A 27,066-nucleotide genomic window follows, 5' to 3' on the forward strand; every position below is an offset into this window, starting at 1 on the left:
GCAGAAATCCCCAAGGCTGCTCGAACAGTACATTCCCAAAGTTAATTAGAGACACAGAGCATCCCGTCGAATACAGCGGCTGTGTGCGGCAGTCTGGCCGTCAGTGTGAAAGATCAAAGCTCTGTTTTGTTTAGGCCTCAGCAGACGGCTCATTTAAGTAAATAGTGTATCTGATGATTTGAGCTTTCAGAAAAAACTTAAATGCCTATTACAATCCTACACAAATCTTTTTTCAGCCACACTGTACTGCTATTAGTAATGTCTTGCTATTTAACAGCAAAGATTGAAAAGCTATTTACCAAAACCCAAACTTTAAACCTAGTGTTTATACGAGTTTGCATTATTTCTCACCTTGTCTAGCGCCAGGTAAATAAAGTATGCGCTGAAGGAGAAATTTTGTCATCTCCAGGTGTCAGGAGAATGACAAGCCCCCTGTTGCGTTAATGAAAAAGGGCTGACTGTTGGAGCTGCTTTTGATTTTGGGAAAAACAATCTGGGAAAAAAAATGTTCTTTTCAATTGCTTCGTTGTAAACCGTGCTTAAGAATTATGATGACAAGTTTTTAGGAACATTTACAGGAACATCGAGATCTGTTTGTTCTTGGAAGCCCATGAACGTGCTATAAATTTTAAATTCTGTGCTTTATGGTGACGGGAGAAAAAGGACAGTTCTTCATGGGTCAAGGTGAACAAATGAGCTATGGAGGCTGGAGCCATATTCCCAACCGTAATCATAATCATAACTTAATGGTTTTTCTTGTTAGAACAAATCTGATGGAACATACAGTACTTTCTCAGATCAGCTTTGTGAATTTAGCTCCTGTCTTTAATTGAAGGTTTCAGCTCTCATATTAATGACAAAAACCACAAAGGTCAATATACAAAGCAAATAAAAAGGCATGTTGAACCGTTAGGGTTTGCGAAGTGCATCTAAAACAGAAATATCTCAGTATCATCTAACAGCCTACAGATCCCTAGTGGGGACATTCCTGCAACACTCCTTCAAAATCCTTTTCTTCCCTTTTTACTGGGATTTGTTAGACTCCAATCAGAATTAATTGAGACTTAAGCTTAATACTTTGTTTGATACTTTAACATTTGGACAGTTAACTAATGTTACCCAGTGTAGCTATAATGGTGCTGGTTATCTCTCAGCAAGCAATTCTAACCATATTTTATGAGAAGTGTGCATTGCACTGTGTCTGAGTGACATTAGTTATACTTACATTCGTATAGTAAACTGTAACATTTAAATATTTGACATGCAATATTGGAAATGGAGTTCACAAAGCACAACATCAGTAAATAGTATTGTTCCTAAAGACATATGAGTCCATTTAAAGTGTTGGTATACAAACTACAATCTTTTCTAACCACCCTGAAATGAAAATTGTTGCCCGGAGGCTGACAGAACTGTGAGTGGAACATGTCTGTTTTTGCACTGTTTTTATGACGATGCAAACCACATTAATCTGGCGAAAACAAATGCATGCTCGTCTCAGCTGTGTGGACATTCTCTTCACTCACACGCCCTCCATTAAAGCACTGCTGAAATTGCCAGAAAAAGCTACATTTACAATACATTTTTTAAATATATTAAAATATAAAACAGCTCTTTCATTTGCAATACTATTTTTACAATATTACTGTTTTTACTGTTACTGTTTTGATCAAATAAATGCAGTAAGTATAAGAGACTTCTTTTAAAAACATGTAAAATTACTGACCCCAAACTTTTGAATACAGTCTGTGTTCAAAAACATTTATGGCACGATGTTTGATATAATATTCTAAAAACCCATATTTCAGATTTATAAAATTGCATTTGATGTTGTTCTCTAATGCTCCTTTCCTTCCATAGGAAGTGGTCAGCGAAGTGCTCCTGGGAAAATGTAGGCTCTTTTAAAGTGGGCTCTTAGTGTCTTTCCCCTTTTAGGACAGAGCGCTTTCCCAAAAGGGAAATGTACGGCTCTTTCTCACACTGCTCTGTTTTCATTAAAGCCCCACGTTGATGAGGAATGACTGTTGAGCTTTTACAGAGGAGAAAGGAATGACGCAACACTCAGTTTACACTTCAGAAACATTCTGTTCATGTGCAGCCGGGTCTCCCTGCTCCAGACTTAGAAAACTCAGCATGAAATATTGAAAAACAGATGATATAATAAGAGAGCAGTTTGAAGTCACAGAGAGGACAAGAGAGGAGGAGACAGAAAACATTAAGACATCAAGTATAATCTGTAGAGACGTTCAGGAGAGGGGTTTAGTGTTTGTCTAGTGAGCTGGCATGACTTCTCTCTTGTTAGCATGGGAAGTACAGAAGCGGCAGTTTGCTGGAATTGTGGGTAGGTCAAACATAAATGCTCCCGATTCAAAAAAAGGGGGGCCTCTAAACGAAAGAGAATTAATGTTTTGAAAGTTTTGAACAAAACATGCATCTAATGAATTCAAAAGGCAGAAAGTTTTCAAAAGCGGCAAATAAAAGTGTAATTAGGGTTTTCATGAGTTGTGTGGTAGCATTGGGAATAAAGGCTGATTAAACTTCCCTATGAAACAACAACACTTTTACACAGATCTGTAACTTGCAAAAAGTTACTACCTGTATGCTGTAAATACTGTATATATCAAACCGTACAGGATGTTCCTGTTTTAGGGATTGCTTTTGGGACACCATGGTAACGTGAAGGAGGTGCCAATAAACAAAAAAATAAATGCACGATGCAGTTACACTGAAAATGTAAAACTGGGGGTGTAGAAGCCTGTGTGCTTGTTTTTGCCTGGCGGGTTTGACAGGTTTGATTTATTGGTAAAGCTTAGCAGCATTTCACAATGTGGCTCTAATCTACTGACAATGATAAATGATGAAGATCATTTCAATCACAGTGGAAGTCCAATGAAAATGAGTGGCGTCTATTTCGCAGCTCACGCAGCAGTCTGCCTTGACGAACTTTGCTTTTCTACTTAAAAATGACCGTAAAACTAATTTATTTTCATTTTAATTCATTTGAATTCTACTTCAATTTTAACTGAAAATCAGCAACCTGGTTGCTTGAATAGCTCTAATGATTCTGTACGGACATTTATTTGAACGTATTTCCTTTTACTGCATTTTTATTATTATTATTATTAAACCACACCAAACTGACATGTTAATTTGACAGCACTAAAAAAACAACCTTGATATGTTCAGATCAGTGTCATCTGGCACAGCGTGTATGGGTTTTAATGTGTTGGTTTTGTTGTAGGGTTAAAAAAACAACTCTACTAAGTAATCTAAACGAGAAACATTCCTTCAACTCATGTTACAATGTGCCACCAGAGAAGCTGCGTGATGCATGTGGCTGGATATGAATGGACTGTTTCCACTTGATGCACGTTTTGGAAACATTCCATGTGTAAACACGCAGTGCAGGTCTCTGCTGCTTTAGACATGCCTGATCACCTCCAGCAGTAAAGAATCAAACACAGCGCAAAGCTTGAGCACCATAGCACGTGCATGCTATATATTATACTGAGGATAAGTCGTTTCAGATTTAGGCTACGGTAATAAATCAAGAAGTATTACAGGTATATAAACCAAGGATTAACACAATGGATTGCTGTTTGTAATCTTCCCTCATAAATAGCAGTGGCGGACCAGTCAACAACCAAGAGATTCCTTCTGTATCTTCTGTAAATGCATTTGACAGGAGAAAATGCCTGGATAAAGTACAGAGCAATGGTATAAACCGCTTATAGGTGTCTTTTTAAATAGCTTTATGATGCGCTTTAAGCACTGCAGCATAGTGTGTATCAAAGAGAGAAACAAAAGAAGAGAGGCTGAGCAGATGTAGTTTCTCTTCTTACAAACCCTGAGCCTTCTTGATAGGCACATAATGAGAAGCAGGCCAGCGTTCACACCATAACACTGCGTGTATCCCCAACATTATCCACGCCAGATTTGCTTTTTATTAGAATGGAGGCAAGGTGGAAACCAGGAAAGAGAGATGAATGTTTGTGCCACTGCAATGGAGTGACGTTCTGCAGATTGGAGTGTGTTATACATTACAATACAGGTTTAGAGACTTCTGAGGCTTTTCACCAGTGGGTTGGATTCAGTGTAACCAGAACCAGTTTTCTGTATTTAACTCAACTAGTTCTGCACACACTGAACAGTTCATCAGCAGTAATTTAAGTCATTTAAACAGTAAAGAATAATTTGTTTATAATATACATTACATATTTGCTAAGAATAAATGGCACTCTCTAATAGCTGTGCATATCAGCCAATGTCTATGAGTACCTGTTAAACACAAATAAATAATTTGTGCAAAGGTATTGAATTTAGCAGCTGGCTAAATTTGACCATGGTTAGTAAATAAGACGCATTGTTCAGTGAATTCAGCCCTGGACATTTACTGCTCATTCAGGTTTTCCTGCATGACATTTGCCAGTGACAGAGATACAGACACACCGGAACACACTCAAAGAGAATTAGCAGGATTCCTTGTGGTATTAGACAGGCAGATGAGAAACACAACAGCTGCATTCTTTCTTACAATACAGCATGATCCTGGGGACAACACAAGAACAAACAGCAAAGGGCAAGAGAAACAAAGCGCTACAAGAAAATGTTAGCCAGTGGAAAGAACTGAGGAATGACAAATGAGACAAGAAGAGAAACTAAGAGAAAAAGAGACGAGACAAAAAGTATACAGAAGAGACAAGACAAGATGGGAGTACAAAGAAGACACAAGAGGAGACAAAACAAGACAAGTGAAAAGTGACTAAGAAAGAAGAGACATAAAGAGAGGCGAAGAAAGAGATGAGACGAAAAGAGAAGATCATCCAAGAGACCAGACGAGACCATAAGAAAATGAGACAAGACAAAATGAGAAGTAAAGAAAAGAGATGAGACAAGAACAGAAGACAATTAAAGAGATGAGACAATGAGAGATAAAATGTGACGAAAAAAAAGAGAAGGGAAGAGAAAGGGCGAGTCAAGATGAGAGGACAACAGAAAATGAGAAGATCAGAAAAAACTAGAAAAGAAGAAAAGAGAATATGAGAAGAGACAATGAGACGATAAGACAAGACAACAAGAGAAAACAAGAAGAGAAGAGAAGAGAAGAGAAGAGAAGAGAAGAGAAGAGAAGAGAAGAGAAGAGAAGAGAAGAGAAGAGAAGAGAAGAGAAGAGAAGAGAAGAGATCTACTATATAATGAATCTTTTGTATATTGGCAGAAGAACAAGACCTCCATGCAGGGAGACCCTCAAAAGAGGCAGTCAACATGTTCAGACAGGTTTAGTAAAACCCCCATCTCATCCTGAGCTAGTTTAAATGAAGGTGAGAAGGAAATGTGGAAAGGATGCGCAGGTGGATGTGAACATAGGTTGACTTAAACTCTTTGTCCAACATGATGAAGACACACAGGAGAAACACAGCAAGCCCAAGAGTTATGTCTCATGACACTTCGAACTACGCAGTGTGCGATTGTATGTATTACATTAGAAACAATTATGTGTCGCACGCCACTGCATTAACAAAAACCATGCTTTTGTCCAAAAAGGCGTCAACATTGTCCTTCACAAAGGCCTTGTACCTTAGTGATGAAAACTATCATCTAACACAATCAATAGTACCATAGTAACTTAATAAACCATAGAGCACTGTGTTTACAGACTCATTGTACCTCTTCTCTTCCCAATGCACGAAGCCTGCAAAAACATGAATGGACGCACCCAAAAGCGCCTGCGATTCACGGGAAAGGAAGTGGTTTGTCTTTAACATGACAGATGTTATGCTACAGATGCAGCTAAGGGATCATTATGAGCAAGAGGGGCTGTATTATGCTGTTAAAGAACAGTGAGACCACTCAGTTTTAAATAGATGCTTTGTTGTTCTTCGATGACTGACATGGACATGCATGCGTATTTTGCACATTATGTTCGCAGAGGCACTGTGGTTTTGTAAACGCGATAATCCACCTCCATACAAACACGCCAGAGGCCAGCACGAACCAATCAGCCCTTGATATCTGCTTTCTGTTTATCAACACTTCAGCAAGTGCTACTGTCTGTGGAAGATGAGAGGGTCTTCAGCCCATAGCTCCCTCAGAGCTCTTAAGTCGACTCCACATCAGCTTTTATTTATAGTCTCATACCGGTCGGCTCTTTTACACACTTTCGGTAAATGGGCAGAGTGAGTTGTGCATGTGTCTGTCTGTGCACTTACTGTAAGAGAAACTGAGGCGAGGGGTGACGTCGTCTTCTGCTGCTTGACCCCATCCAACCAGGAGAACATGGAGGAGATATAGGAAAGAGACACGTGTCATGTTCTGTGTCCACATTTTGCTGCCTGTGTCTCAGTGTGTTTTATCGCTGGATTTTCTGGTGCTCATGAAGATCTTTTCCCTCGCTCGTTTATTTCTCTTCTTCTCCTCAAACTCCTGAAAAGGAGAGCCGTGTACTGATGTGAGAACTGGTGGTCACCTTTGTCTCCATGTGCTTGTGTTATTTTCCACACAGGTTTTTTTAGCAATCTGTAACAAACAAGTCACAAGAGTAGTCACATTAAAATGAGATAAAACATTTAATTACCATTTGAGCAAAAGAGTTTATACTTTTTTGCATATGTAGATGGATATACCTGCTTAGTTAGGACCGACCCTGCTTAAGCCAGCCTTAACTGGTTTTCTGGTCTTAGCTAGTTTAAGATAGCCAAAGCTGGATTAGCTGGGACGCTGAAAGGCGAAAAGTTGCCCAAACTCCTTTAAAACTAACAAAAAGCTTAGACTTAGATAAGACCATGTGTAAACAATTCATTTCACAAGCATTTATATATTTCTAAATGAAGTAAACATCCTTTTCACGGTACGTTAAACCCAGAATACAGTATGAACGAGATGCATTAGGTCATGCTTAATAGCACCAGGAGATGTGGGAGTGCAAACCAGCCGTCTCCTACCTGTATAGTCAACTCTACGTGTGGTTTTATATCGCTGAAAAATCATCAGCAAGGATTTAAATTGTGCCAAGAATTGCTGCATGAATGAGAATATGTTGCCTTAAGGGACAGAAATTTACATATTTACTGACTGCTCAGCAGGGGTCTATGTACATGTTCTATCAGCGCTAACTGCTAAGGTGAGCATGTTTGGGGCTAAGTTTGCAGAAAAGTGGCCTTTTACTTTTTAAAAGACCTCCACTGCTGGTCTCCAAAGTAAAAAGCCATTCCTTGATCAATGAATATCACAAGAAAGACCACTCTTGTGCACTTGCATTTGTTGGTTAACACCAAAAACCAGAATGAACCATCATGAACATACCTACTGACGTAAGCCGGTTTTCTCAGTAGGGTGTAAGAATGATAAGGCAATAAATGAGTACTTCCTGGAAGTGGTGGTCTCACTAATGAGACAATGGAAAGTGCTTCATTCTCTGTTTACATGTTAGCTTACAAAGTTCAAGGAACAGATGACCCCACTTTACCATAATAACCCACACTGACCATCATTCATCTGTTCCGTTCCATAAAGCACTGTTTTAAGAATGGATATTCATGTAATGCCATAAAATGTATAATTTCCAGCCTCCTGCTAAGATAACCTCATTGGCTTCCATTAAGATAAGCAAGGTAAAGTCATACGTGGAGTTTGGCTGCTAGGCAAATGAAATGGACTGTAAATAAGCTGAATAGCTTTGCACTTGATATGTGATCTACTGCACAGAACCCAACCCTGTCATCAGTCCAATATGTCAGCGGGCTAACACTTAAGTGGTTTCCATTACTCTGCCTGTATAGAAGAGCATTTTAAGCACAACCACAAAGCTAATCCAATTGCAATTCCCATTTAGGTTTAAGATTTAATACCAACGTCAAATGTGTATATTTTATTTTTATGAACTGCCAACAGTAAAGGGCTAACAAATAGGGTGTGGTAACATCAGGGTAAGAGGAAGAAGAAGGAAAAAATCAGTCTGGCTTTTGCTAGACATCTGAATGTAACATATGTCTAAAACATACATGCCACAAGTATATAAAATTTACAGAGGTGTAATTACTAAGTTTTAATTGGGTCTAACCTCAAAGTTTGAGTGTATGTGGATGGCTGTAACGCTTCTGCAGATCTTCATATCTATTTGTGCTTTACCTCAAAAAGCTTCAAAATTGTTCCAACACTGTAATTTGTCATCAAGCTCTAAGAGTGATACTGCAGGCCAATTTACTGTACAATTGTCAAAACAGTAAGGATGCTTTGCTCTAATCTAGACAACATGAGAGCAGAAGCAAGGATTCTTTTCCATCTGGAGCACGACAGACCTTGGACTCCCACTGGGAAGATTCAGGGCCCAAATGGGAAAACTGCTGCTTGTTTAAACAGCATCTCAAAACTGTATTGGCACAGCATGTGGAGATAAACTGATTACAAGGGACTGTGGTTTAGATTTCCAAAAAGTATCTTCTGAAGAACTGTTTAATCATTGATGGTTGCCATTTATCAACATCAGAAAAGGCCTAAAGGCACAAAACAGTTCATGTATAATAATGAAAGATTTATGTCACAGTTTAAGCAGTATCTACCTATAACTGTGAACAACATGTGGCACATATCAAACAAAGTAGCAAAAAGGATGCAGCAAGTTTAACCTGAACTACAGTAGATATCTTCACTTACAGAAAATATGGAACCTTGAGAGGAAATTCTATGTATATTTGGAATTTGCTAAACTGTTTCACCACTGACAGCTATGAAATGTGCACAAAATCTCCGCTCAGGCAAGAGATACTTTTACAAGGTCAAACTCCTCCTGCTACTGTCCATATGCTGGGGTGGAATGTGTCTTGCACTGGTCAAGGCTGTGGCTTTAGCCATACTGGTGCGGGAGGCTCGCTTACAAAGCCCCATTAGCCTTCCTAGCACTGGGAACGTTGGAGTGACATCCCAGTTGACCGATGGCGATGTGATCTCATTAATTTCAAGTTCTGACAAGAAGAGGATAAACGCTGCTGAGGAACGTTAGGAGCTGAAGTAGGGCGCTGAAGGTAGCTCAAATAGACAGAATAGTAGCATGACTTTAATACGATTTGTAACTTGAAAACAAATTCAGATACATTTGGAGGGTAATTCTTGGAAGAATCTGAGGACAAAGTGTCCTCTAAATAATCCCCCCATGAGACAATATAAAACTAGTGTGCCAGTATTAATACTTATCTCCTGAAGGAAAGGGAAGAAAAAAAAGAAAAAAAATATTACGTAAATAATCTCTATTCAGTCAATGCCCAGTCAATAATTCTGTGTTTTTGCAGTTTGTGAGCCATATGTGAAGATGGCGGCAAATGGTCAAATGTCACTTCCTGTCTTAGCATAAAAATAGAAATAGTTTACTACAGAAACAGCTGTCCAGATTATCTGGCTTTTCAGATGAGATAAAAATATCCTGAAGCAAAGCCAGAGGATTAATGCTTTAGATAAGTGTGCAATAGTATCTTCCACTTCCAAGACGAAAAAAGTAAATAAAAAATAACCTAAAAGCTCAACATCCTTAGACTCACAAAGTTGTTATTGTCATCTAAAACTATTCAAACATTTTTAACTAATTGAACAAAAAAGCTTAAATAAATAAAAAAAGTTGAATATTACGTAGATAAATATTAGAAAAAAATGACTAAAAACTAAAACCGAAATAAATCTCAATTAAAAAGCGATATAAAAAATAAACTAGTAAACATGACTAAAATTTAAACGGAAAAACTGAAAATATAAAATGAAAAAACAATATTAATATTATGAATATATACAGTCAAGGTCATTGTTAATCATTTTGATCTTTTATTTATTTTTTATTTGTTTAATCACAAATATCTAAAGTTTCATTCAACTAAAACAATTGAAAATGGGGGAAATCTCCTAACGAAATAAATGTTTTTCAATGTTTTTTCTTCAAATACACATTGGACACAATTATTGGTACCCCATGAAATTTTGGGTGCCAATAATTCTGACAACGAATTTATGAATGAAACTAAAATTACACTGTAAAATATGTGTATTGATGAAACGTAGAATGATAATTTCTTCTACAATTTACCAAATCGGCAGTTTTGTGTGTAGAAGTGTGCGTGTGGGTATGTGACCGTGGCTGTGTGAGTGCAGAAGCAGATGTGTGAGATGAGGAATGTGTCGTGACTCAAGGGAACTTTAAAGAATAACTAGCACATGTGTGACAGAACTATGACTCTTTGCTCTCAAAGTGCCTGATGAAATGGTCCATTGCATAAGTTCTGCAAACTTTGATTCAAAGATGTCGAGATGATCTCAAAGAAACAATGTGCAAACAATGTGATTGCGAAACCGAAACCCTTCAGAGGTACAGGAAGTAAAGCTGACACCTGTTCATAAGCACTATGTCATGAGAGTAAAGCTCAACATAAGTATCTAATCTAGTATTTAACTTGTATGGAAGAGCGAATCATGAAATGTGGGTTTTCTGAGACCGTGGAGTTTTCCACTGTCCTCGTCTCCGAGCTGATCCCAAGACCCAGCTTAGAGTAATTAATGGCCCACTCCTCCCTGGGTGATCCGGCCAGCCTTAATTACATCCATATGTTCCTTCAAAGATCTTTAATAGCCCAATTAAAATCTTATTAAATAGGCAAATTAAAATGGGGGAAAAAATCTGGCTAGTTTGAACATGTTTAAAAAGGAGCTTCCATAAATGATCAAGTTCATTTTTTCAGGCAAGACTTCTCAAAGCATTACATTTTGATTTTAGTTTAATTAAATGGCTGACCTATCTAGATAAACGCGGGTAAATGTAAAATATGACCATGAAATGGCCCAGGAATATCATTAACGCTGTCTCTCTAAAGTAAAATACCTCTAACGGGGACAGAGTCAGATGTGCAAATATTTCTAGCAGGGATTCGTTTTGTCCTCTCGCTCCTGCTTTGAAATTTCCATAACAGATGTGGGGTCTGTGAAATGTAGAACGGCACAGAAGCATCGGTGAAAAGACCTGCTAATGCCATCATCTCTTTGTCAGGTAAAATGATATTTAAATGAAGAGCTGTTTCTGGTTTGCTCTAAACTTCAGTGCATATTTAATTATACTGGTTAAAGTAACATGATAACTGAATCCAGGTCAGCATTCTTACAGTTGTGATTAAAGGCCCGGAGTTTTCCACTCAGGTCTTTAGCAAATACTACTTCATGCTGGACAGAAAGAATGTGTGGACCAGATGAACTTGAATGCCAAAGTGTAATTTGAGTAACTTTAATATTGAGTTGTAATGGAGGGGAAGTTGTGGCCTAGTGGTTAGAGATTTTGACTCTTAGCTAAGGTTGTGGGTTCGAGTCTCGGGCCGGCAATACCACAACTTAGGTGGCCTTGAGCAAGGCACTGAACCCCCAACTGCTCCCAGGGCGCCGCAGCATAAATGTCTGCCCACTGCTCCGGGTGTGTGTTCACGGTTTGTGTGTGTTCACGGTGTGTGTGTGCACTTTGGATGGGTTAAATGCAGAGAACGAATTGTGAGTGTGGGTCACCATACTTGGCTAAATGTCACGTCTCTTTAATGCTGCTACTGTCACAGCTTTGACTCATTTCTGATGGCATCCCCACTGATTATTTCGAAAGAAACAAAGCTTTTCTCAATAGCATGCGGTATATGGAAGAACTGCCATGGCCTTCCAAGAAATCAGCCTCGTTGGAATTTATTACAAAGAAATGCTATTCTCTGAAAAGGATATATAAAACAGCTCCTCAGATGGAGAAGCCAGAATCTCAGTTAAAAGAATGCAACAGGTGGAGTTTTGCCATTTCAATGGGTGGCTGCATTCAGTGTGTTTTAGATTTTCCCCCACAAGTGCCAAATTACAACAGGATAATCATATAAAGCACCTCACTTAATATTATTATTATTAGATTATGATTTCTAAGAATGTGTAGACAGAGAGTGATTTGGCGGACTCACAGACTCTCTACTTCAACAGGATCTCTCTGCCTTTTTTTTTTTTTTTCTGGCACCCAAACAAAAGATGGTCTAGTCTATAAATCATATTCAGTCCTATTGTTGTACTTTTAGAATATGCTAAATATTATATTTTATATATAAAAATAACAAATAATAAAACGAAACATAAAAATACATATAAATATTAAAATAAATAAATATTATCATTAGTATTAATAAATACATAAATTGAATTGTGTGTGTGCGTGCGTGTGTGTGTACTATGCACTTTGTCTCAGTAATCCTCCTGTTTCACTCACAGAATAAAATTAATCATAGTCTGACTGTACATTAACACATTAAAACAATGCCATTTATACTCAGTATTGCCAGATATTGCTAGAAAAATAAGCAATCTGCTATTAATATTCTTCTGAAAAAAAAAAAGTCTCACTCATAAAACTGGCCAAAATAAATAAATAAATCTCTCACATGAAGAAAGAAATAAAGAAAAAAAGGGAGAGATGTGGACAACTAGTGGCCAGTCAAATTTATAATCATCTACTAAAATTCAATTAACAAGAAATTATAATTACTTATTCAAATCTACAAGCCCAAAGTCATTATTAAATGCTATGTCAGTTTAAGTCCATGATGACTGCCATGTTATCCAGTGCAAAATAAACAACAAAAAAAAGTTACTGTTTCTTCAGAAAAGGTTTTTAAAATGTACATCAGGGGACACTTATTAGTTGACTGCTCTCTTTGAGTATTGCTGTAAGTGGATCATCCTTAGGGGAAGTAACCTCCATGATATTCTGGAAGTGGCTTTAATCCACGAGGAGCTCTCTCTTTCTCACAGTCGTGTTTGAGCAAAGGGAGTATCTTTGCCTCATCTTAGTTTATCTGTTCAGCACTAAGCTAAGTCATCGGAGACATGATGCATAGAATGCCAAACTCAAATACAAAAGGATTGCTTTGAAAAAAGGAAAAGGGTTCTTAAGTCAAGACTTGGTTTGTATATTTCTTTTGATGCAATCTAATATGCTCAAGCTAGCAATACAATTAGAGTCTCCTGGGGTTGCAAGTTTTTCATTAAAAAGGCACCAATCCAAGGTTTTTAGGCACATATTAGTACATTTCATTAAAATGAAGATGCAGAATGGGCCTCCTTTACATTATTTACAGCATTTTGTTTTTCTTTTCATTATGTTTATTTTATGAACAACAACTGTTCATTCTGTGCTGCAGCAGCTGGCATAACAGATACTCTGTAATTACTCAAGTAAATAATGCATGCCAACACTTCCTTTGATATCTAAGCTGCGCAGGATTTAATTACATTCATTGTAGTTGTGTAACTTAAATATGTCTGTACAATGGGATTCTAGAAGATTCCGTGTGAAGATTTCTGCTCAAATAATTATTTCTAAAATAAGCAATGACTGTAACAAGGAGGTGCTCAGTATTAGGTTTCACACATGCATCCTCACACAAAAATCAAATCAAATCAAATTATTTAATTTAATTTAATTTAATTTAATTTAATTTAATTTAATTTAATTTAAATAAAATAAAATAAAATAAAATAAAATAAAATAAAATAAAATAAAATAAAATTAAATTAAATTAAATTAAATTTGTTTTAAACCATGGCTGTGTCTGAAAACCAAAGGCGGCTAACATTGATGCCCAGTCAGGCAATAACTTAACGTATGAAGACCATCTCCTAAGTCACCATTAAGTCAATAGAGACCATTTCCAAGTAAAATGGAGTTATGAATAAACAAACAAATTAATTTATTAATTACATAGGATCAGTGTTGTTTAGGTATCATTGACATATATTTTTTTAATTATTATTTATAAATGTAATAATATTTTGAATAGCTTTTTATTTAAATTAAAATAAATAAATAAATGTATGCATTTAGCAGACGCTTTTATCCAAAGTGACTTATAGTGCAATCAGGCTATACATTTTTTTTTTGTTTTTTTTTTTTTTGTTGAAGTTTTAGTACAGGGGTCTCATGCTAAACCTCATAGTCCAGTAATGATCTTCTGTTGAGGCAGTTCATTTTCTTGTAGCCTAACATCAACAGAGACACCAGTGTGCTTGGCGATTACAAAGATGTTCACCAATAAAGCTCTGGCAGTTAGGCCATGGAACTGTCAGCCTATTTTCTCTGCACTGTTTACTATATAATGCATAGATATGACTTGTGTTTTTCACGCAATGGTTATCAGGGGACTGGAGAATATTTCTGCTTTAAATCCTCCAGGAATCCCAGTATAAAACAAACCAGTCTGGAAGAATGCCAGTGCCCTGCAGTCCCGGAATCCAATATCAATAATTATTATTTTTTTTAATTATTTATATATTTGTATCTAATTTTAATACAATAAAATCAAATTAAATTAGAAAAAAAAAAACATTTCTATTTAAATTAGATTTAGTGAAGGTATAGACATTTTCAACTGTGATATCCATTAGTTTCCTAGCCAACTGTTTTAGAAGTTAAGCCCGAATCCAAAACACATGGAGTGACGTTTGCGTGGCACAGGTGAAAAGAGCCGTGAAAGTAGTCTGATTTTGAAAGTAGGTCATGGCTTGCTTTACCACTTTACTTCCATTTTCTAAATGTTTCCAATTGTTTGGCATTATCTCGCCATCTGATTTTATGTCTTGGTACATAGTACAGTGGTGCTAATATTGGCCTGTGTGTTGATAAGAGCAAACTTCAGAGTTCTGTGCTACTTCTGCTTCCTGTTATGCCTGAGCTGCTGGCAGTACTATAATCATTTTACTTTTAAGCTAAAGTCCTAAATATATTATTCTGATATTTCTACCACTAATATTCAAAGGCAAAGCAGAGGCTTTGGATATGGTTAATTAAATCAAGAAAAAATAAGCCTGATCCTTTTTTTAGGAAAATAATCCATTGAAAAAAAAAAAATAGCTTATTTTTGTATTATGGTGTGAGGCAGGACAAATTATTTTCATTGTCTGCTTGTGATTTTGAATACAAGCTTGATCCTCCAAACGATTTGAAATGTATTCCTTCCTTTTATCCTGCAGTTTGTTACTACTTTGTAGATACAGACCTGACGACTGATGATTCACAAAGCATGATGGTGGTATCCTTTTATTGTATTGTATGTTTTCTGCTATAGATGGTGCAGCATGGAGTAGATGCTTGCATTCCTGGGATTTAACATGAATAAGACAGATGTTTAGGGTGCTGGTAAGTGTGCTACAGCCATCAATCACATCAAAGGGCCAATGATATGGTGCATGCAAGGGGGCCTTCGGAGCACTCGGCCCCTCCTAACGGCCGTCAATATCTCTCCCATCGCTCAAACTGTCTTTCACTGCCAGTGCCGCCTCCTGAACCCTCCTAATATGCGAGCTCTAACTCCAGAGCTGCCAGTAAAAACTCTTTCTGATATCACTCTATAGTGTTAGTGCTAGTCGCAGTCATGAGCTTGATTACTCATTCAAGAATCAGAGGGAGTCTTTGTGCACGGACGCGCTTCTCAGCGAGTGGGTGTTAGAAGTTCCAGCGACTCAACACCTTTCTGTAAATGGCCCTATTGGCTTTTCAGTAATATTCTACATGCTTGTTATGGTTTCATGGTTATTCATCTGCAGAATACATCATCAATGCTAAACTAAACATAAAAAAATCTGATGCTGGAGAAACATCTACTATATAAAAAAAATATATATTTTTTGTTAATACATTTGATTCAATGGATAAAGATGCTTTGTGAGATTGTAATGGTGTAGTTATGTCTGAACCTAACTGTCCAGCCTTCTTTGAAACTGTGTGTACAGAGAAATAGAGCAAATGGTTTATTTATACTTTACCATTGCAACATGATACCCCTAAATAATCAATACAACATATTGCACAATGGAATTGCATTATGGGATCAATATAGAATTTGAGAGAATGTAACCCAAACAAGAATATAGCCTGAGATGCACTGTCTGAGGATGGAGCTTATCGTTGAGCACAGATCTCTTTTAAAACGTTATGCTGTACTTGTAAAAAGTCTGTAGCAAAATACTATTAAGCAATTTAGTAATGATATGTAAGGGGCCAATTTAGCTTTAGCAAAAAAAAAAAGGAAATTAAATCAAATCCAGAATCCTGTAGAATTATGTTGCTTTCAGGTTCACGTGAAGCCTAAAAAAAAATAATAAAAAAGACTAATAAAATAATCAAATGAGTGCTAGTAATATAAAATAACATTAAGTGAAAGTAAAAAATAAAGTAAAATATAATTAAAATAAAATGTAATAGAATAATCTACATAGCACTTAACATGGAATTCTGACCTTTATCTGTCATGGCGATGAACTGTACTTGTCTACATGCAGAGCTCACTCATCTCTTCGATCTGCATTTTCACATTCTGCTGAATCAGATAGCTGATAGTCAATCTAAAAAGCATTTTGTTTGGGCTTTTTGCATGTATCCAGATTAAACCTTTACTGTTAAGCAAAGACTGATGACCCTTAATTGATGCTGTTCACTTGGAAGCAACCCAAAAGCAGCAAAAAGATTGAATGGGTGACAGTATGCCAATCACAAACAACGGAATCGAGGCAGAAAGACTGCAGCAATCTGTTTCTATAGCTGTGAGTCCCAACACTGCAGTCAGTCTGTGCTCTGTCTGACAAGAGCTCTCGTCAGTGAGATGAAATGCACTTTGTGCTTTTAAACCACAAAATTCAAATACCCATTACTGTGATTAAATCTTTGCGCATTTTCCACATATTTCATCAAAACGGTGCATGTAAAATCTATCAGCAGCACTATGCAATTGGATCAGCACTTTGACTATTAGCAGGAGCTCTTGATTCACCGATGGTGGGGATTTATTCATGCAGTGCTCTTGCTGTTAGAAAAGAAACCTGAGGGTCATTTGGGGCTGTTAGGCTGCCGTAACTAAACCACTCATCTAGTCTGCCCTGTGCAAACACCGACTGGTGGGTGATCGCACTGCAGGCAGCTCAATAAAACACCGCTCATTCTAGGGCCAAAGAGGGCAACGTCACCCCGGCAGTGGCATCTCAATCATGTCTGTGATCCAAACAATCCCTCTCAACTCAGATATTTGAAGTAAATTCCATCCACGCACATTTGAGTCCTAGACGACGGGCTGTGACCCTGGAGGACAGACTGACCCATAATTAATAGGGTCGACATGGGTCACGTCAATCAAAGCAGCAGCTTTCTAGCATAATGCTAGACACATGAGAAATCTATATTTAGCTTTTTTTTTCTGTGTGAGGAAAGAGAGTGCACTTCAGCATCATTTTAAAATGACTTAAATAAAAAAACTTGAATATACTTGAGTGTGAATTGAGTATAATAGTTTAAGACACTCAACTGCATGTTAAATGAAATGAAATAAAAATCTCTAATAGTTTAATAATATTTAATGCAATTAGCAGAACTTCAGATGCTTTTTGGACATGAATACATCTTTATATATAATTTAATAAGTACTTATGTACTGATTATCATTAGTGGCAAATAAATCTAAAATTCAGTAAAGTTAAAATGTATTAAATGTATACTTTATTATGTTTTTTCATTTAATTAATTTGATATACGATAATGACCTTTTAATGACCTATTTTTTTTCCCAGTATTTTTTCAATATATGTGAAATAATTAGATATTTATTATATATATTGCTTTATATTATATTCTTTTATTTCAAAGTTGAATGTGTAATGTATGAAATAACACACTACAGTTAGAATTATAATTAAGCACTTTTTTGTATGTTAGTTAACACATTAAAAGCATAATGATTTTAAAAGTACTTTAAAGTATAAAAGTAAAACTTGTGACTTGGGTCTCCTGTTAATATTTGGGCCGAATTAAGGTAACTTTTATCAACAGCCAAATTCACAGAGAAGATCTGGGGTGGATCAGCTGGCAATTTACAAAACATTGATGTCTAATTAGAGCGTAGGTGTTCAGAAGGGCACCGCTCAAGCTGAGACGTGATGAAAGTCCAGTTAATCCAGTATGAAACAACAAGTTCCAACACAACCTCTTTTAAAAGCTTCTTAAAGGAAACCCTTTTCATGAGCGTCTTTTTATTTTGAAGCGGTTAGAGGAAGCAAAATGCTAAAGGAGGGGCTCTTTATGAAAGGAAGTATTGGAATTACATGGTCTAGTTTCATCTGGAGGTGTGACTGAGTTTGTAATTCAATAGTGATCGCACCACCCAGCTCAGGTTATGCAGGTCATAGCTGATCGTACAGAAGATGAAAATGAAATTATGCATAATGGGCATGCGAATCAGGTGTTTCTGTGCCAGCTAGCAGTTCGACATGATCCACATGGCTGACCATCTTTGTTTAAGAGAATCTCACCCAACACTTTAGGTGCAGCCAGGATTCCAGGAAATAGACATAAACCTTGATGTGAAGTTGAGATTACAGAGAGGACCAGTCATAGCCTGTATTTTATCACTCATTTCTAGGTTATCTGAAAAATCAGTCAAATTTGGATCATTATCAGGTGATAAAGACCTTTTTGTTGAATCAACTCCCAAATTTAGCCATGATGAAATACAACCTGTCCTTTTCAGCAGAACATGCTCCATCAAAAGGGAAAATAAAATCATAGCAGAAGGGTTTTTTTTGACACGCATGAGAGCCATTTTCAGCTGCTAGACATATACGTTGTTATGTATGCTTTGATCTCACTCATATTACAGTCCTGACAGCTGGATAAAGGCCCATCTCTCCACAGCTCTTTGAAGCAGTACTGAGTTTTTAGCAGAGGATGATGCAGAAAAAGTTCAAGCACTGAAAAAAGGTCTTTCAGGCTTAAAATGGATTTGGAAAACAACGTCAACACACTTTCATTACTTAGAAAAGGCAAAATGGGACATTTTCCTGAGCTGGAATAAAATGAAATGGTAGAAGAACAAAGAACTGAGGAATAATAATCTGCATTTTAATGGATGCACAGTTGGCATGGTCTGTATGGACAAATGTCTGTTGGTAAATATATTATATTATATTATATTATATTATATTATATTATATTATATTATATTATATTATATTATATTATAAAACTATGCAAAACCATGGCTGTTCATGGGAGTATCGGTTATGATTGATTTTACATATGAACAGCAGAGGCCTCAATGCTGTTATTGTGGCAAAATGGGATAAATCAAGTTGTAAGTTGGCATCTACAGCACACGCACAGGACTTCGGCCTCTATAAACATGCCACATCTTTGATCCACTTTAATAAATCATCCAAATGGCAAGCGTATCATCTCTCTTCCTCACATACTTCCTCTCTTTCTATACAAACACAAGTTAGGGACGGTCCTGCACTTTTCACGCAGGAAGCTTTCAGGCTGTTGTTGGTTTAAAGCATTGTTCCAGTTGGCTTCACTTGACATACAGTACTGGACTGTACAGTTACACACACACACACACACACACACACACTGCACACTGCATGAACAACAGATATCACTGGACTCTCTTTTGACCTTATGGCACAGAACCGTAAGATAAGATAGCATATAAAAGCTCCCAAATAGCTCTAATGGAACATTTAATGGATATGAATATGTAAATGCATTTTGAGAGTGTGGAAAGAACTATGTTAGTTTTAAATCAAGTGGCAATATAGCAAATTAGGTTTTTGAAGGCACAGCTGGACCCACCTCTATGTGAAATTCTCATTGGTAAAATATGTGACACTTTGCAAGCTTATTAAATTATTAAAATAATCAGCCATATCAGTGAAACTGGAGGCAGTCACATTAGCAAAACGTCAGCAAAGTTTTGCGAGATAAAAAGATCCACCCAATGTGGACAGCTCACACAGATATCACTATCTTTTTCACTCAATAAATACAGACTTTAAGAATGTTTATTGAATATTTGAATATTGTGCTGGACAACAGGGGCCATCGAGTCAATAAGGTGAACCATTTCTCTGAAATCAATGTATTTGCAGTGTTATCTGATGCAGTGTAAACTTTAGCGTGCAGTCATCCTAACTTGCACTAAGCAAATGCTTGACACTATTTCGGACATCCCTTCACTCCCTCACTGTCAGCGGCAGCAGCCCTCACCTCTCTCATACATATTTGTAAAGTTACAGCAGCTTTAAATCATTAAATATATCCAAAATAAACCTGTCAGCTCAGATCAGGTATCAGAAGAAGAAAAAAACTAAACAAAAGTAGGGTGGCATAAAAAGCGGCATGCAGAAGGAGGGCAGAGCAGTTGTGGTGTGAATCTCTGCGTGGTCAGGGTGAGGCATGCTCGGAGTTATTTATTAGTAGAGTAACGGCCACAATCTGGAATGCTCTGAGAAGATATCAGATCACAGGCCGTCTGTATATGTCAGTGCGCTCAGTGCGGTTACAACTAGGTTAAAGTCCATTAATCAAGTGGGGTAACTAATGAATGCCATTTTAACTACACATGCAAACTAATACACATGTGATCTACACACACACATACACATACCACATTCTCATTGGTCTAAGAGTCATGGACACGCTTCATTGTCCTGGTCTGTTTAAAATAGACCTGCATAATATATGAAACTCAGGAACAGGTGTGAGACAGAAGGTGTCAAAGTGTGTGTGTGTGTGTGTGTGTGTGTGTGTGTGTGTGTGAGAGAGAGCGAGAGAGAGAGAGAGAGAGAGAGAGAGAGAGAGATTGCCCCTGTGAATGACTATTAAAACTCCAAAAGTTTGTACTCTACAAAATCAAATATAGTTTCATGCCAAAAAAGCCCCCTCTGCTGACAGGATTTCTGACTGTTTCTTTCCGGCTTGCTCTCTCTCATCAGGGTCAGAAGGACAAGTAGGCAAATACTAACGTTTGGTCTATTTCCAGCTCTGGAGCGAGTTCCCACGTAAGGCTCCTGGGATAGAGTGAGAGAGCACGACTGGGAAAACCAGAGGGGAGGCCTGTGACGGTCCTTAAAGACGCATGTTTAAAGACTTCCCAGCAGTGAGCAAAAACACAGTGGCTGCTCTCCCCCCAAGCCTCAAGTACTGCTTGCTTTACAAAATTCAACTACGTGATCCCTGACAGAGCTTCTGACTCTCGTTCCCACTGTCTGTCACCTGCACATCATGTGTTTATCAGTTATTTCAGTGGGCTATGCGTCTTATCCCTGCTGAAATTTTTTTTTAAAGCAGGGTAGCTTAAACTATTATTAACTAGTTTTACAGATGGTCTCTTAGCCTGGCCAAGCTGGTGTTTAGCTAGTTAAACTGGATGACCAAATGGACTCCTGGCCTGACTAGCTGAAAAATCATAGTCTCTGATTGTTCAAACTATATATAAAAATAAAAAAAACAACTATAACCAATAAGGGGTTAAGGGTTTAATTGGGATAACACAGCTCTCAATGCTTAAAAAAAAAAGCTTAGACCAGCCTAAGCTTCTTTGTTGGTCTTAGCTGGTTTAAGGTGGTCTCCAGTCTGGCCAAGCTGGTATTTAGCAAGTTTAGCTGAGCAGCCAACTGGTCTTACCGATTGACCAGCTGAATAGTGTCTAAAACCCCTCTAAACCAGCCTGGGAGACGAACTAAGACAAATAAAACATATGCTGGCTCGTTTAAGATACTTTTTTAAGACAACTAAGACCAGCAAACAATCTTGAGCGGGTTTAAAGGTTTAGGTATAGCATAATCACATAAAAGCCTGGTCAGTTTAGCTAGTTTAGCTGAGAGATTAATTATAATAATTATAATAATAATAATGCATAATACATAATACATAAACAAATAAATACATAAACTGACTTACCTTTCTAAAACCAGCCAAAAGACTAGCTAAAACAAGCAGTAGGGAGGTCACAGTAATAGTTTTGGAAGGCCAACTAAGACCAGCAAACCAACTTCATTTAATTTTTTTGTTTATTTTTTTTAAACAGCTCCATTATGGCATTCCCAGCATTCTTATCACCTTTTTATTTTCCATTTTAATGATATTAATTGTTGAGCATTAAAGTAATATATATATATATATATATATATATATATATATATATATATATATATATATATATATATATATATATATATATATATATATATATAAATCACTCAAAGTACTTTGGCACAAAAGTATTTTGGCAGAGATCATTGGGGAGTTTCACATAGACATATAGCTGTCAGAAGTTAATGACATTGAATGGGTTTGTGTTTGTGTGTTAGTGCCTCAACAGTGTGTTGAAACACTTGGCAGAGTTTGAGCTCCTGCCAGAAGAATCTAGAAGCTTATAAGACTAGTGCTTATTTGCATTCCTCGATGCTACTACCAGAGCCCATAACTGACCCAGTTCTTTAATCCAGCCAAGTTAAAGAATATTTTACTAACACACACATGCAGAGACAGATATATACAGTAGTAGCCGGCCAAGCATGAGGAATCAAAGCCAAAGCTGGAAAAATAGCCTTGGGATCTAATGACTGGGATGGGAAACAGGTGGTGTGCAGAGGCCTCAGAATGGAGAGCTTTATATTCGGTAAAGATACTGCAAAGAGATACAGCCTGCATCTGTCCTGCTTTTACTCTTGACCTAATATGTAACAGACTGCTACTACAAAGTCAGCAGGTACTTTTTCTGTGTCTTATTCTTATTCTTTCCAAGCTGGTCGTAGCTTATTTAAAATGGTCTCGCAAGCTGGATAAGATGGTCTTGGTTGGTTTAAGATGGTCTTAAAACATGTTTAAGCTGATCTTAGTCTGATAACCCAGACTTTGCATCTGAAAAGTGCCCAAAACCATACAAAAAGCAGTCTGAGAAGCCAACTAAGATCAGCAAACCAGCTTATGCTGGTTTAAGATGTATTACATTTGTTCTGACCATACAGGTGTTTAGCTAATGTTGCCAATCAGCCAACTGATCTTACAAACGGACCAACCGAAAAGTGTTTAAAGCCCATCTAAAACCAGTCTAGGATTCCAACTTAGATCAGCAAACCACAAAACCAGTGTAGGCTGATTTAAGATTATTTTAAGACAACTAAGTCAAGCAAACCAGCATAATCAATGCTTAAAAAGATGGGTAAAAAATATTTAAACCAGTTCTGGTTTGGTGGTCTTAGCTATATTAAGATGGTCTCCCAGTCTGGCCAAGATGGTGTTTGGTAGTTTAGCGGAGCAGCCAACTGTTCTTACATGCTGGTAGACCAAGTAAGACCAGCAAACCAGCTTAAAATTGGTTTAAAAGTGTATTTACTTTTTAACATCTAAGTGTTTCAGAAGGGCCAAGTAACTTGTCCAACTGTCCATTCAATTTCACTCTTTGACTTTTACACTCTTTTATCTAATAGTTTATTGTGTTGCATTGCATGTGACAGGAGCTGTAGTCAGGCTCTGTATTATTCATATAACAGGCACTGGGTTTTGCCAACTAGCCAAACACTTTCTGACAGCATCACACAGGCCGACCATTGTCAAGGCTCCTGTAGCCAGAATGCTATTGCCAGCCATTGTCTTTATAGATCAGACCAAAGAAAAACACAGGACAAGGCCAACAGTACAATCATCCCTCTCTCCCTGATGCTCTTCTTTCATGTCATCTTTTCCACCTCTATACCTCTTCAGTCACACACCAAACTTTCCAAAAACTTTTCCAAAAAAATTACCATTCCCTCAAAGTTTTCACAGAGAAGTAGTTCTACAGTGTAAACGGCATGAACATGCAGCTCTTTGAAGATGGCTAAAATTGTTGTATTTGTTACTGTTCCCTTCAGTTCTCGGACTGGAGTGGTTATCTCCCATGTGCAGCTGTCCAGCAAGCTGCTGGCTAAAAAGAATAGAAAATCTCTCATTGGACATGAACTTAATGTGCAGATCTGCAGTGACTGCACACACTCAAATTAATACAAACATGGTCATCCATGATGACCTCACTACTAATCCCAGGGTCTTCATATAAATATTTATTATATTATATTATATATTTTATACTGTGGAACACAAAAGAAACTATTTATGTCTATAAAATGAAAGTCAATGGGGTCAGAAGCATCTTGAACATTTTAATTGTATTGGCAAAAACTGCTGAGACACTTTTCTAAATATCTTCTTGTGTTCCACAAAAGAAAATAAGTCAGGCAGGTTTTGAATGACATGAGGGCGAGTAAATGATTACACAATATTTACTATTGAGTAAACTATCGCTATAATTCAAGAGCACCATGTAGTTTTCCCATGTAATTCATTTACCATGTAATGCTATTCCCTGAGAAAACCAACCCACATGTGTCAAAAATGAACATATTCACTAAAATGGATTAATCTTTAGTTAGTAAAGTATTAATAGTCACTAATCTTTGGATGACTAACAGTGCAAAACAAGCAAGAAGTCTGTGCTTCCGACAAACATCTGCAGTGTCCACTCTTGCCCTTGACACAAATCACAGATCTCCAAAGATGCCAAAACCACATGATCTTCTAATGGACAACCTCATACTTCTCACTTTCCAAATTTTCCCTACACTTGCAAAGCCCCATCCAGGGTTCATGGAAAGTTCCTCCACGACGACACCGCTGCCTGCCACATATGCTCCCATCTGCTGGCAGAGAGTGTGCGCAAAGATACTAAACTCCACAGATCAAGAGAAAGAGCTTAAAGCTTCTCCAAGTTAAACTGCCAAAGAGCTCAAGCACACCGGCCAACCCAAACTGCAACACACCCTGCAAAACTGATCGTTTGAAACCAAACCCAAACAAACTTGAGGCTCTTGAGGCACCCATACAAACAGAAGCAGACTGAGCTTGCTGTCCTGTGATCTGCTTTGACCGGCTATCACCTTGCAGATAAGGTCTTACAGCTGAGGGTTTGTCTTGTGTCAGCACACATCCTCCCCCTCCATCCCTCCCTTCCCAGCAGCCCCTTACAATAACAAACCCCCGTGCAGCCACGCCACTTGTCTGGAGTGTCTGTCTAACGGGAAAGCAGCGTTATAAAAACCTTTCCATTGCACACTAACCAAACACTCGGGCAGACACAAATCAATCATTAACAGCAACCAGTTAAAGGCACTGAAGCAAATAGTGCTGAGTACTTACTCTCTTTCAGACACAGGTTTCCAAGCCGTACCTTACAGGAAAATGTTTTTTAAATAAAAATAAAAATCCCAATGGAAATCAGAGTCTTTAAGGATTGCCAGTAGATCCAGCTCTGGAGTCTGCCGGTATCATCTGTTTATAGGTCTGCATGTGGGATTGGTATTACAGAGCTCACACTCGTGCCCTGTCTGCTGCTGTGACTGAATGTGTATCTGACACGCTGGTGTAGTAAAGCCTCCCTCTGGCTTAATCACTGCTCCTCCCCTCATGCTCACAAATAGTGAGAGAGAGAGAGAGAGAGAGAGAGAGGAAAAAGAGAGTGAGGTAGACTGCTCTTGATAATCATTCCAAAGACTGCGAGGAAATCACAAGATTTCTTGCTAACCTTTAGTTTCAGTTCTGATGGTTGTGCTACTTAAACTTTCTTTCACGATTAACAAAACGGAACTAGTTAAAAGCATTCATAACATATGAAGAAAAGTCAAATAGTAGTTGGCAGGGAGTTATACATTTCAAACTGTGTTCTTTAGAAGCACAGTAAGAGTTTAGTTTATAATGCGATAGATTAATGAACAACAATGAAACTAAATAGGCTATTCAGTATTTGGGGGGCTAAATATAACAGTTCTTCGGAAACATAATGATCAACCACTATCCTAAAATTTTTTAGGGCTATATATCCTCCTCAGTGTGAATTAAATTAAATTTATATATATATATATATATATATATATATATATATATATATATATATATATATATATATATATATATATATATATATATATATATATATATATGTATGTGTGTGTGTGTGTGTGTGTGTGTGTGTGTGTGTGTGTGTGTGTGTGTGTAATGAATAAATAATTACATTAATGGTAAATAAAATAAAAACATAAAATATAATGAAATTATTACTATTATTATTATTATTAGTAGTAGTAGTAGTAGTATAGTATTATTATTATTATAATTATAATTATTATTATTATTATTATTATTATTATTATTATTATTATTATCATCATCATCATCACCATCATTATCATCATCATTATTATTATTACTATTATTAATAATAATGCTGGAAAGTAATAACTTCATCAACCACAATCAAATATATTTTAAGGACCCCCTCAGTGATGATTGATTATTATTATTATTTAAAATATTATAATTATTATTAAAATATTACAAAAAATATATATAAATTGGTAACTAAATGAATAATGAGTAGGAATCAGATAAATACAATTTTATTGCATTTCTTTGTATTCTTGTTCTTATTATTTAGTAGTACCTAGAAATAATTATTTGCTATACAAATAAACCTCATCTATGATGGTTACAATCCTACAAGATTCTAATTAACATATATAAAACATAATATGTGAGGCAAGACAATCATAGTGAAGTCCAAAAAGGTTGTTATTTGAAACTAAATACTTCTAAACAGACAACGCTTGCCCTCGGTTCACATTACAATACCTTCAGTGAATAGTGTTATTCATGATTGATTGGCAGTACCCTTCTAGCACGTAAGTGACAATATTCACAGAAATTATGCATTATAAAGCCTTCTTCAAAAATCATTTTTTTTCCCAATCAAAGTCCTGATACCCTTCTTTTTATGTGAGTTGTTAAAGAAGACTCACATAAAAGCTTAAAATGGATGGTGATGGAACAACTGAAACATCTTAGTGACAAATCATCTAATCATGCCCTAGTTAACAAGGGAAGAGAACTATGGAGCGCCACCGAGGAACAGTCACAGTTGGGAATCCCTGTGACTGAAATAGTGCTGCTAATTATGTATTGAGGGGGAAATGCTAAGCAGGCAGATGGAATGGTAGGTTTGGGGTGTCAGGCATCGGGATGCCATCATTAGGAGACGGGAATGAGCCAAATGTAGACACAAGCATGTCATGGGAGCCGGGAAGCAGGGCTGAGCCACTTATCAGCCTCTCACTTACAGACGCCAGATGCAGACTGTGACTCTTTCGGTCTCTTTATACCAGTCAGAATTT

General features: G+C 37.1%; 1 protein-coding gene across 2 annotated transcripts in view; it reads right to left on the minus strand.

Moving 5' to 3' along the window:
• Positions 1 to 25,250, minus strand: part of LOC127934461 (semaphorin-4B) — a 45,637-nt gene extending 20,387 nt beyond the window's left edge. Inside the window, exons 1-2 of one of the 2 annotated variants that reach the window (XM_052531852.1) lie at positions 25,040 to 25,250; positions 6,210 to 6,516 (exon numbers count right to left, since the gene is read on the minus strand). In XM_052531852.1, coding sequence (XP_052387812.1) covers positions 6,210 to 6,324 — 115 coding nt within the window. In that variant the 5' untranslated portion in view covers positions 6,325 to 6,516; positions 25,040 to 25,250. The remainder of the gene's footprint in view (positions 1 to 6,209; positions 6,517 to 25,039) is intronic. The other variant, XM_052531850.1, reaches the window with a different exon arrangement.
• Positions 25,251 to 27,066: the final 1,816 nt, after the last annotated feature.

Source organism: Carassius gibelio, chromosome A18, assembly GCF_023724105.1.
Source record: "Carassius gibelio isolate Cgi1373 ecotype wild population from Czech Republic chromosome A18, carGib1.2-hapl.c, whole genome shotgun sequence".
Lineage (NCBI taxonomy): Eukaryota > Metazoa > Chordata > Actinopteri > Cypriniformes > Cyprinidae > Carassius > Carassius gibelio.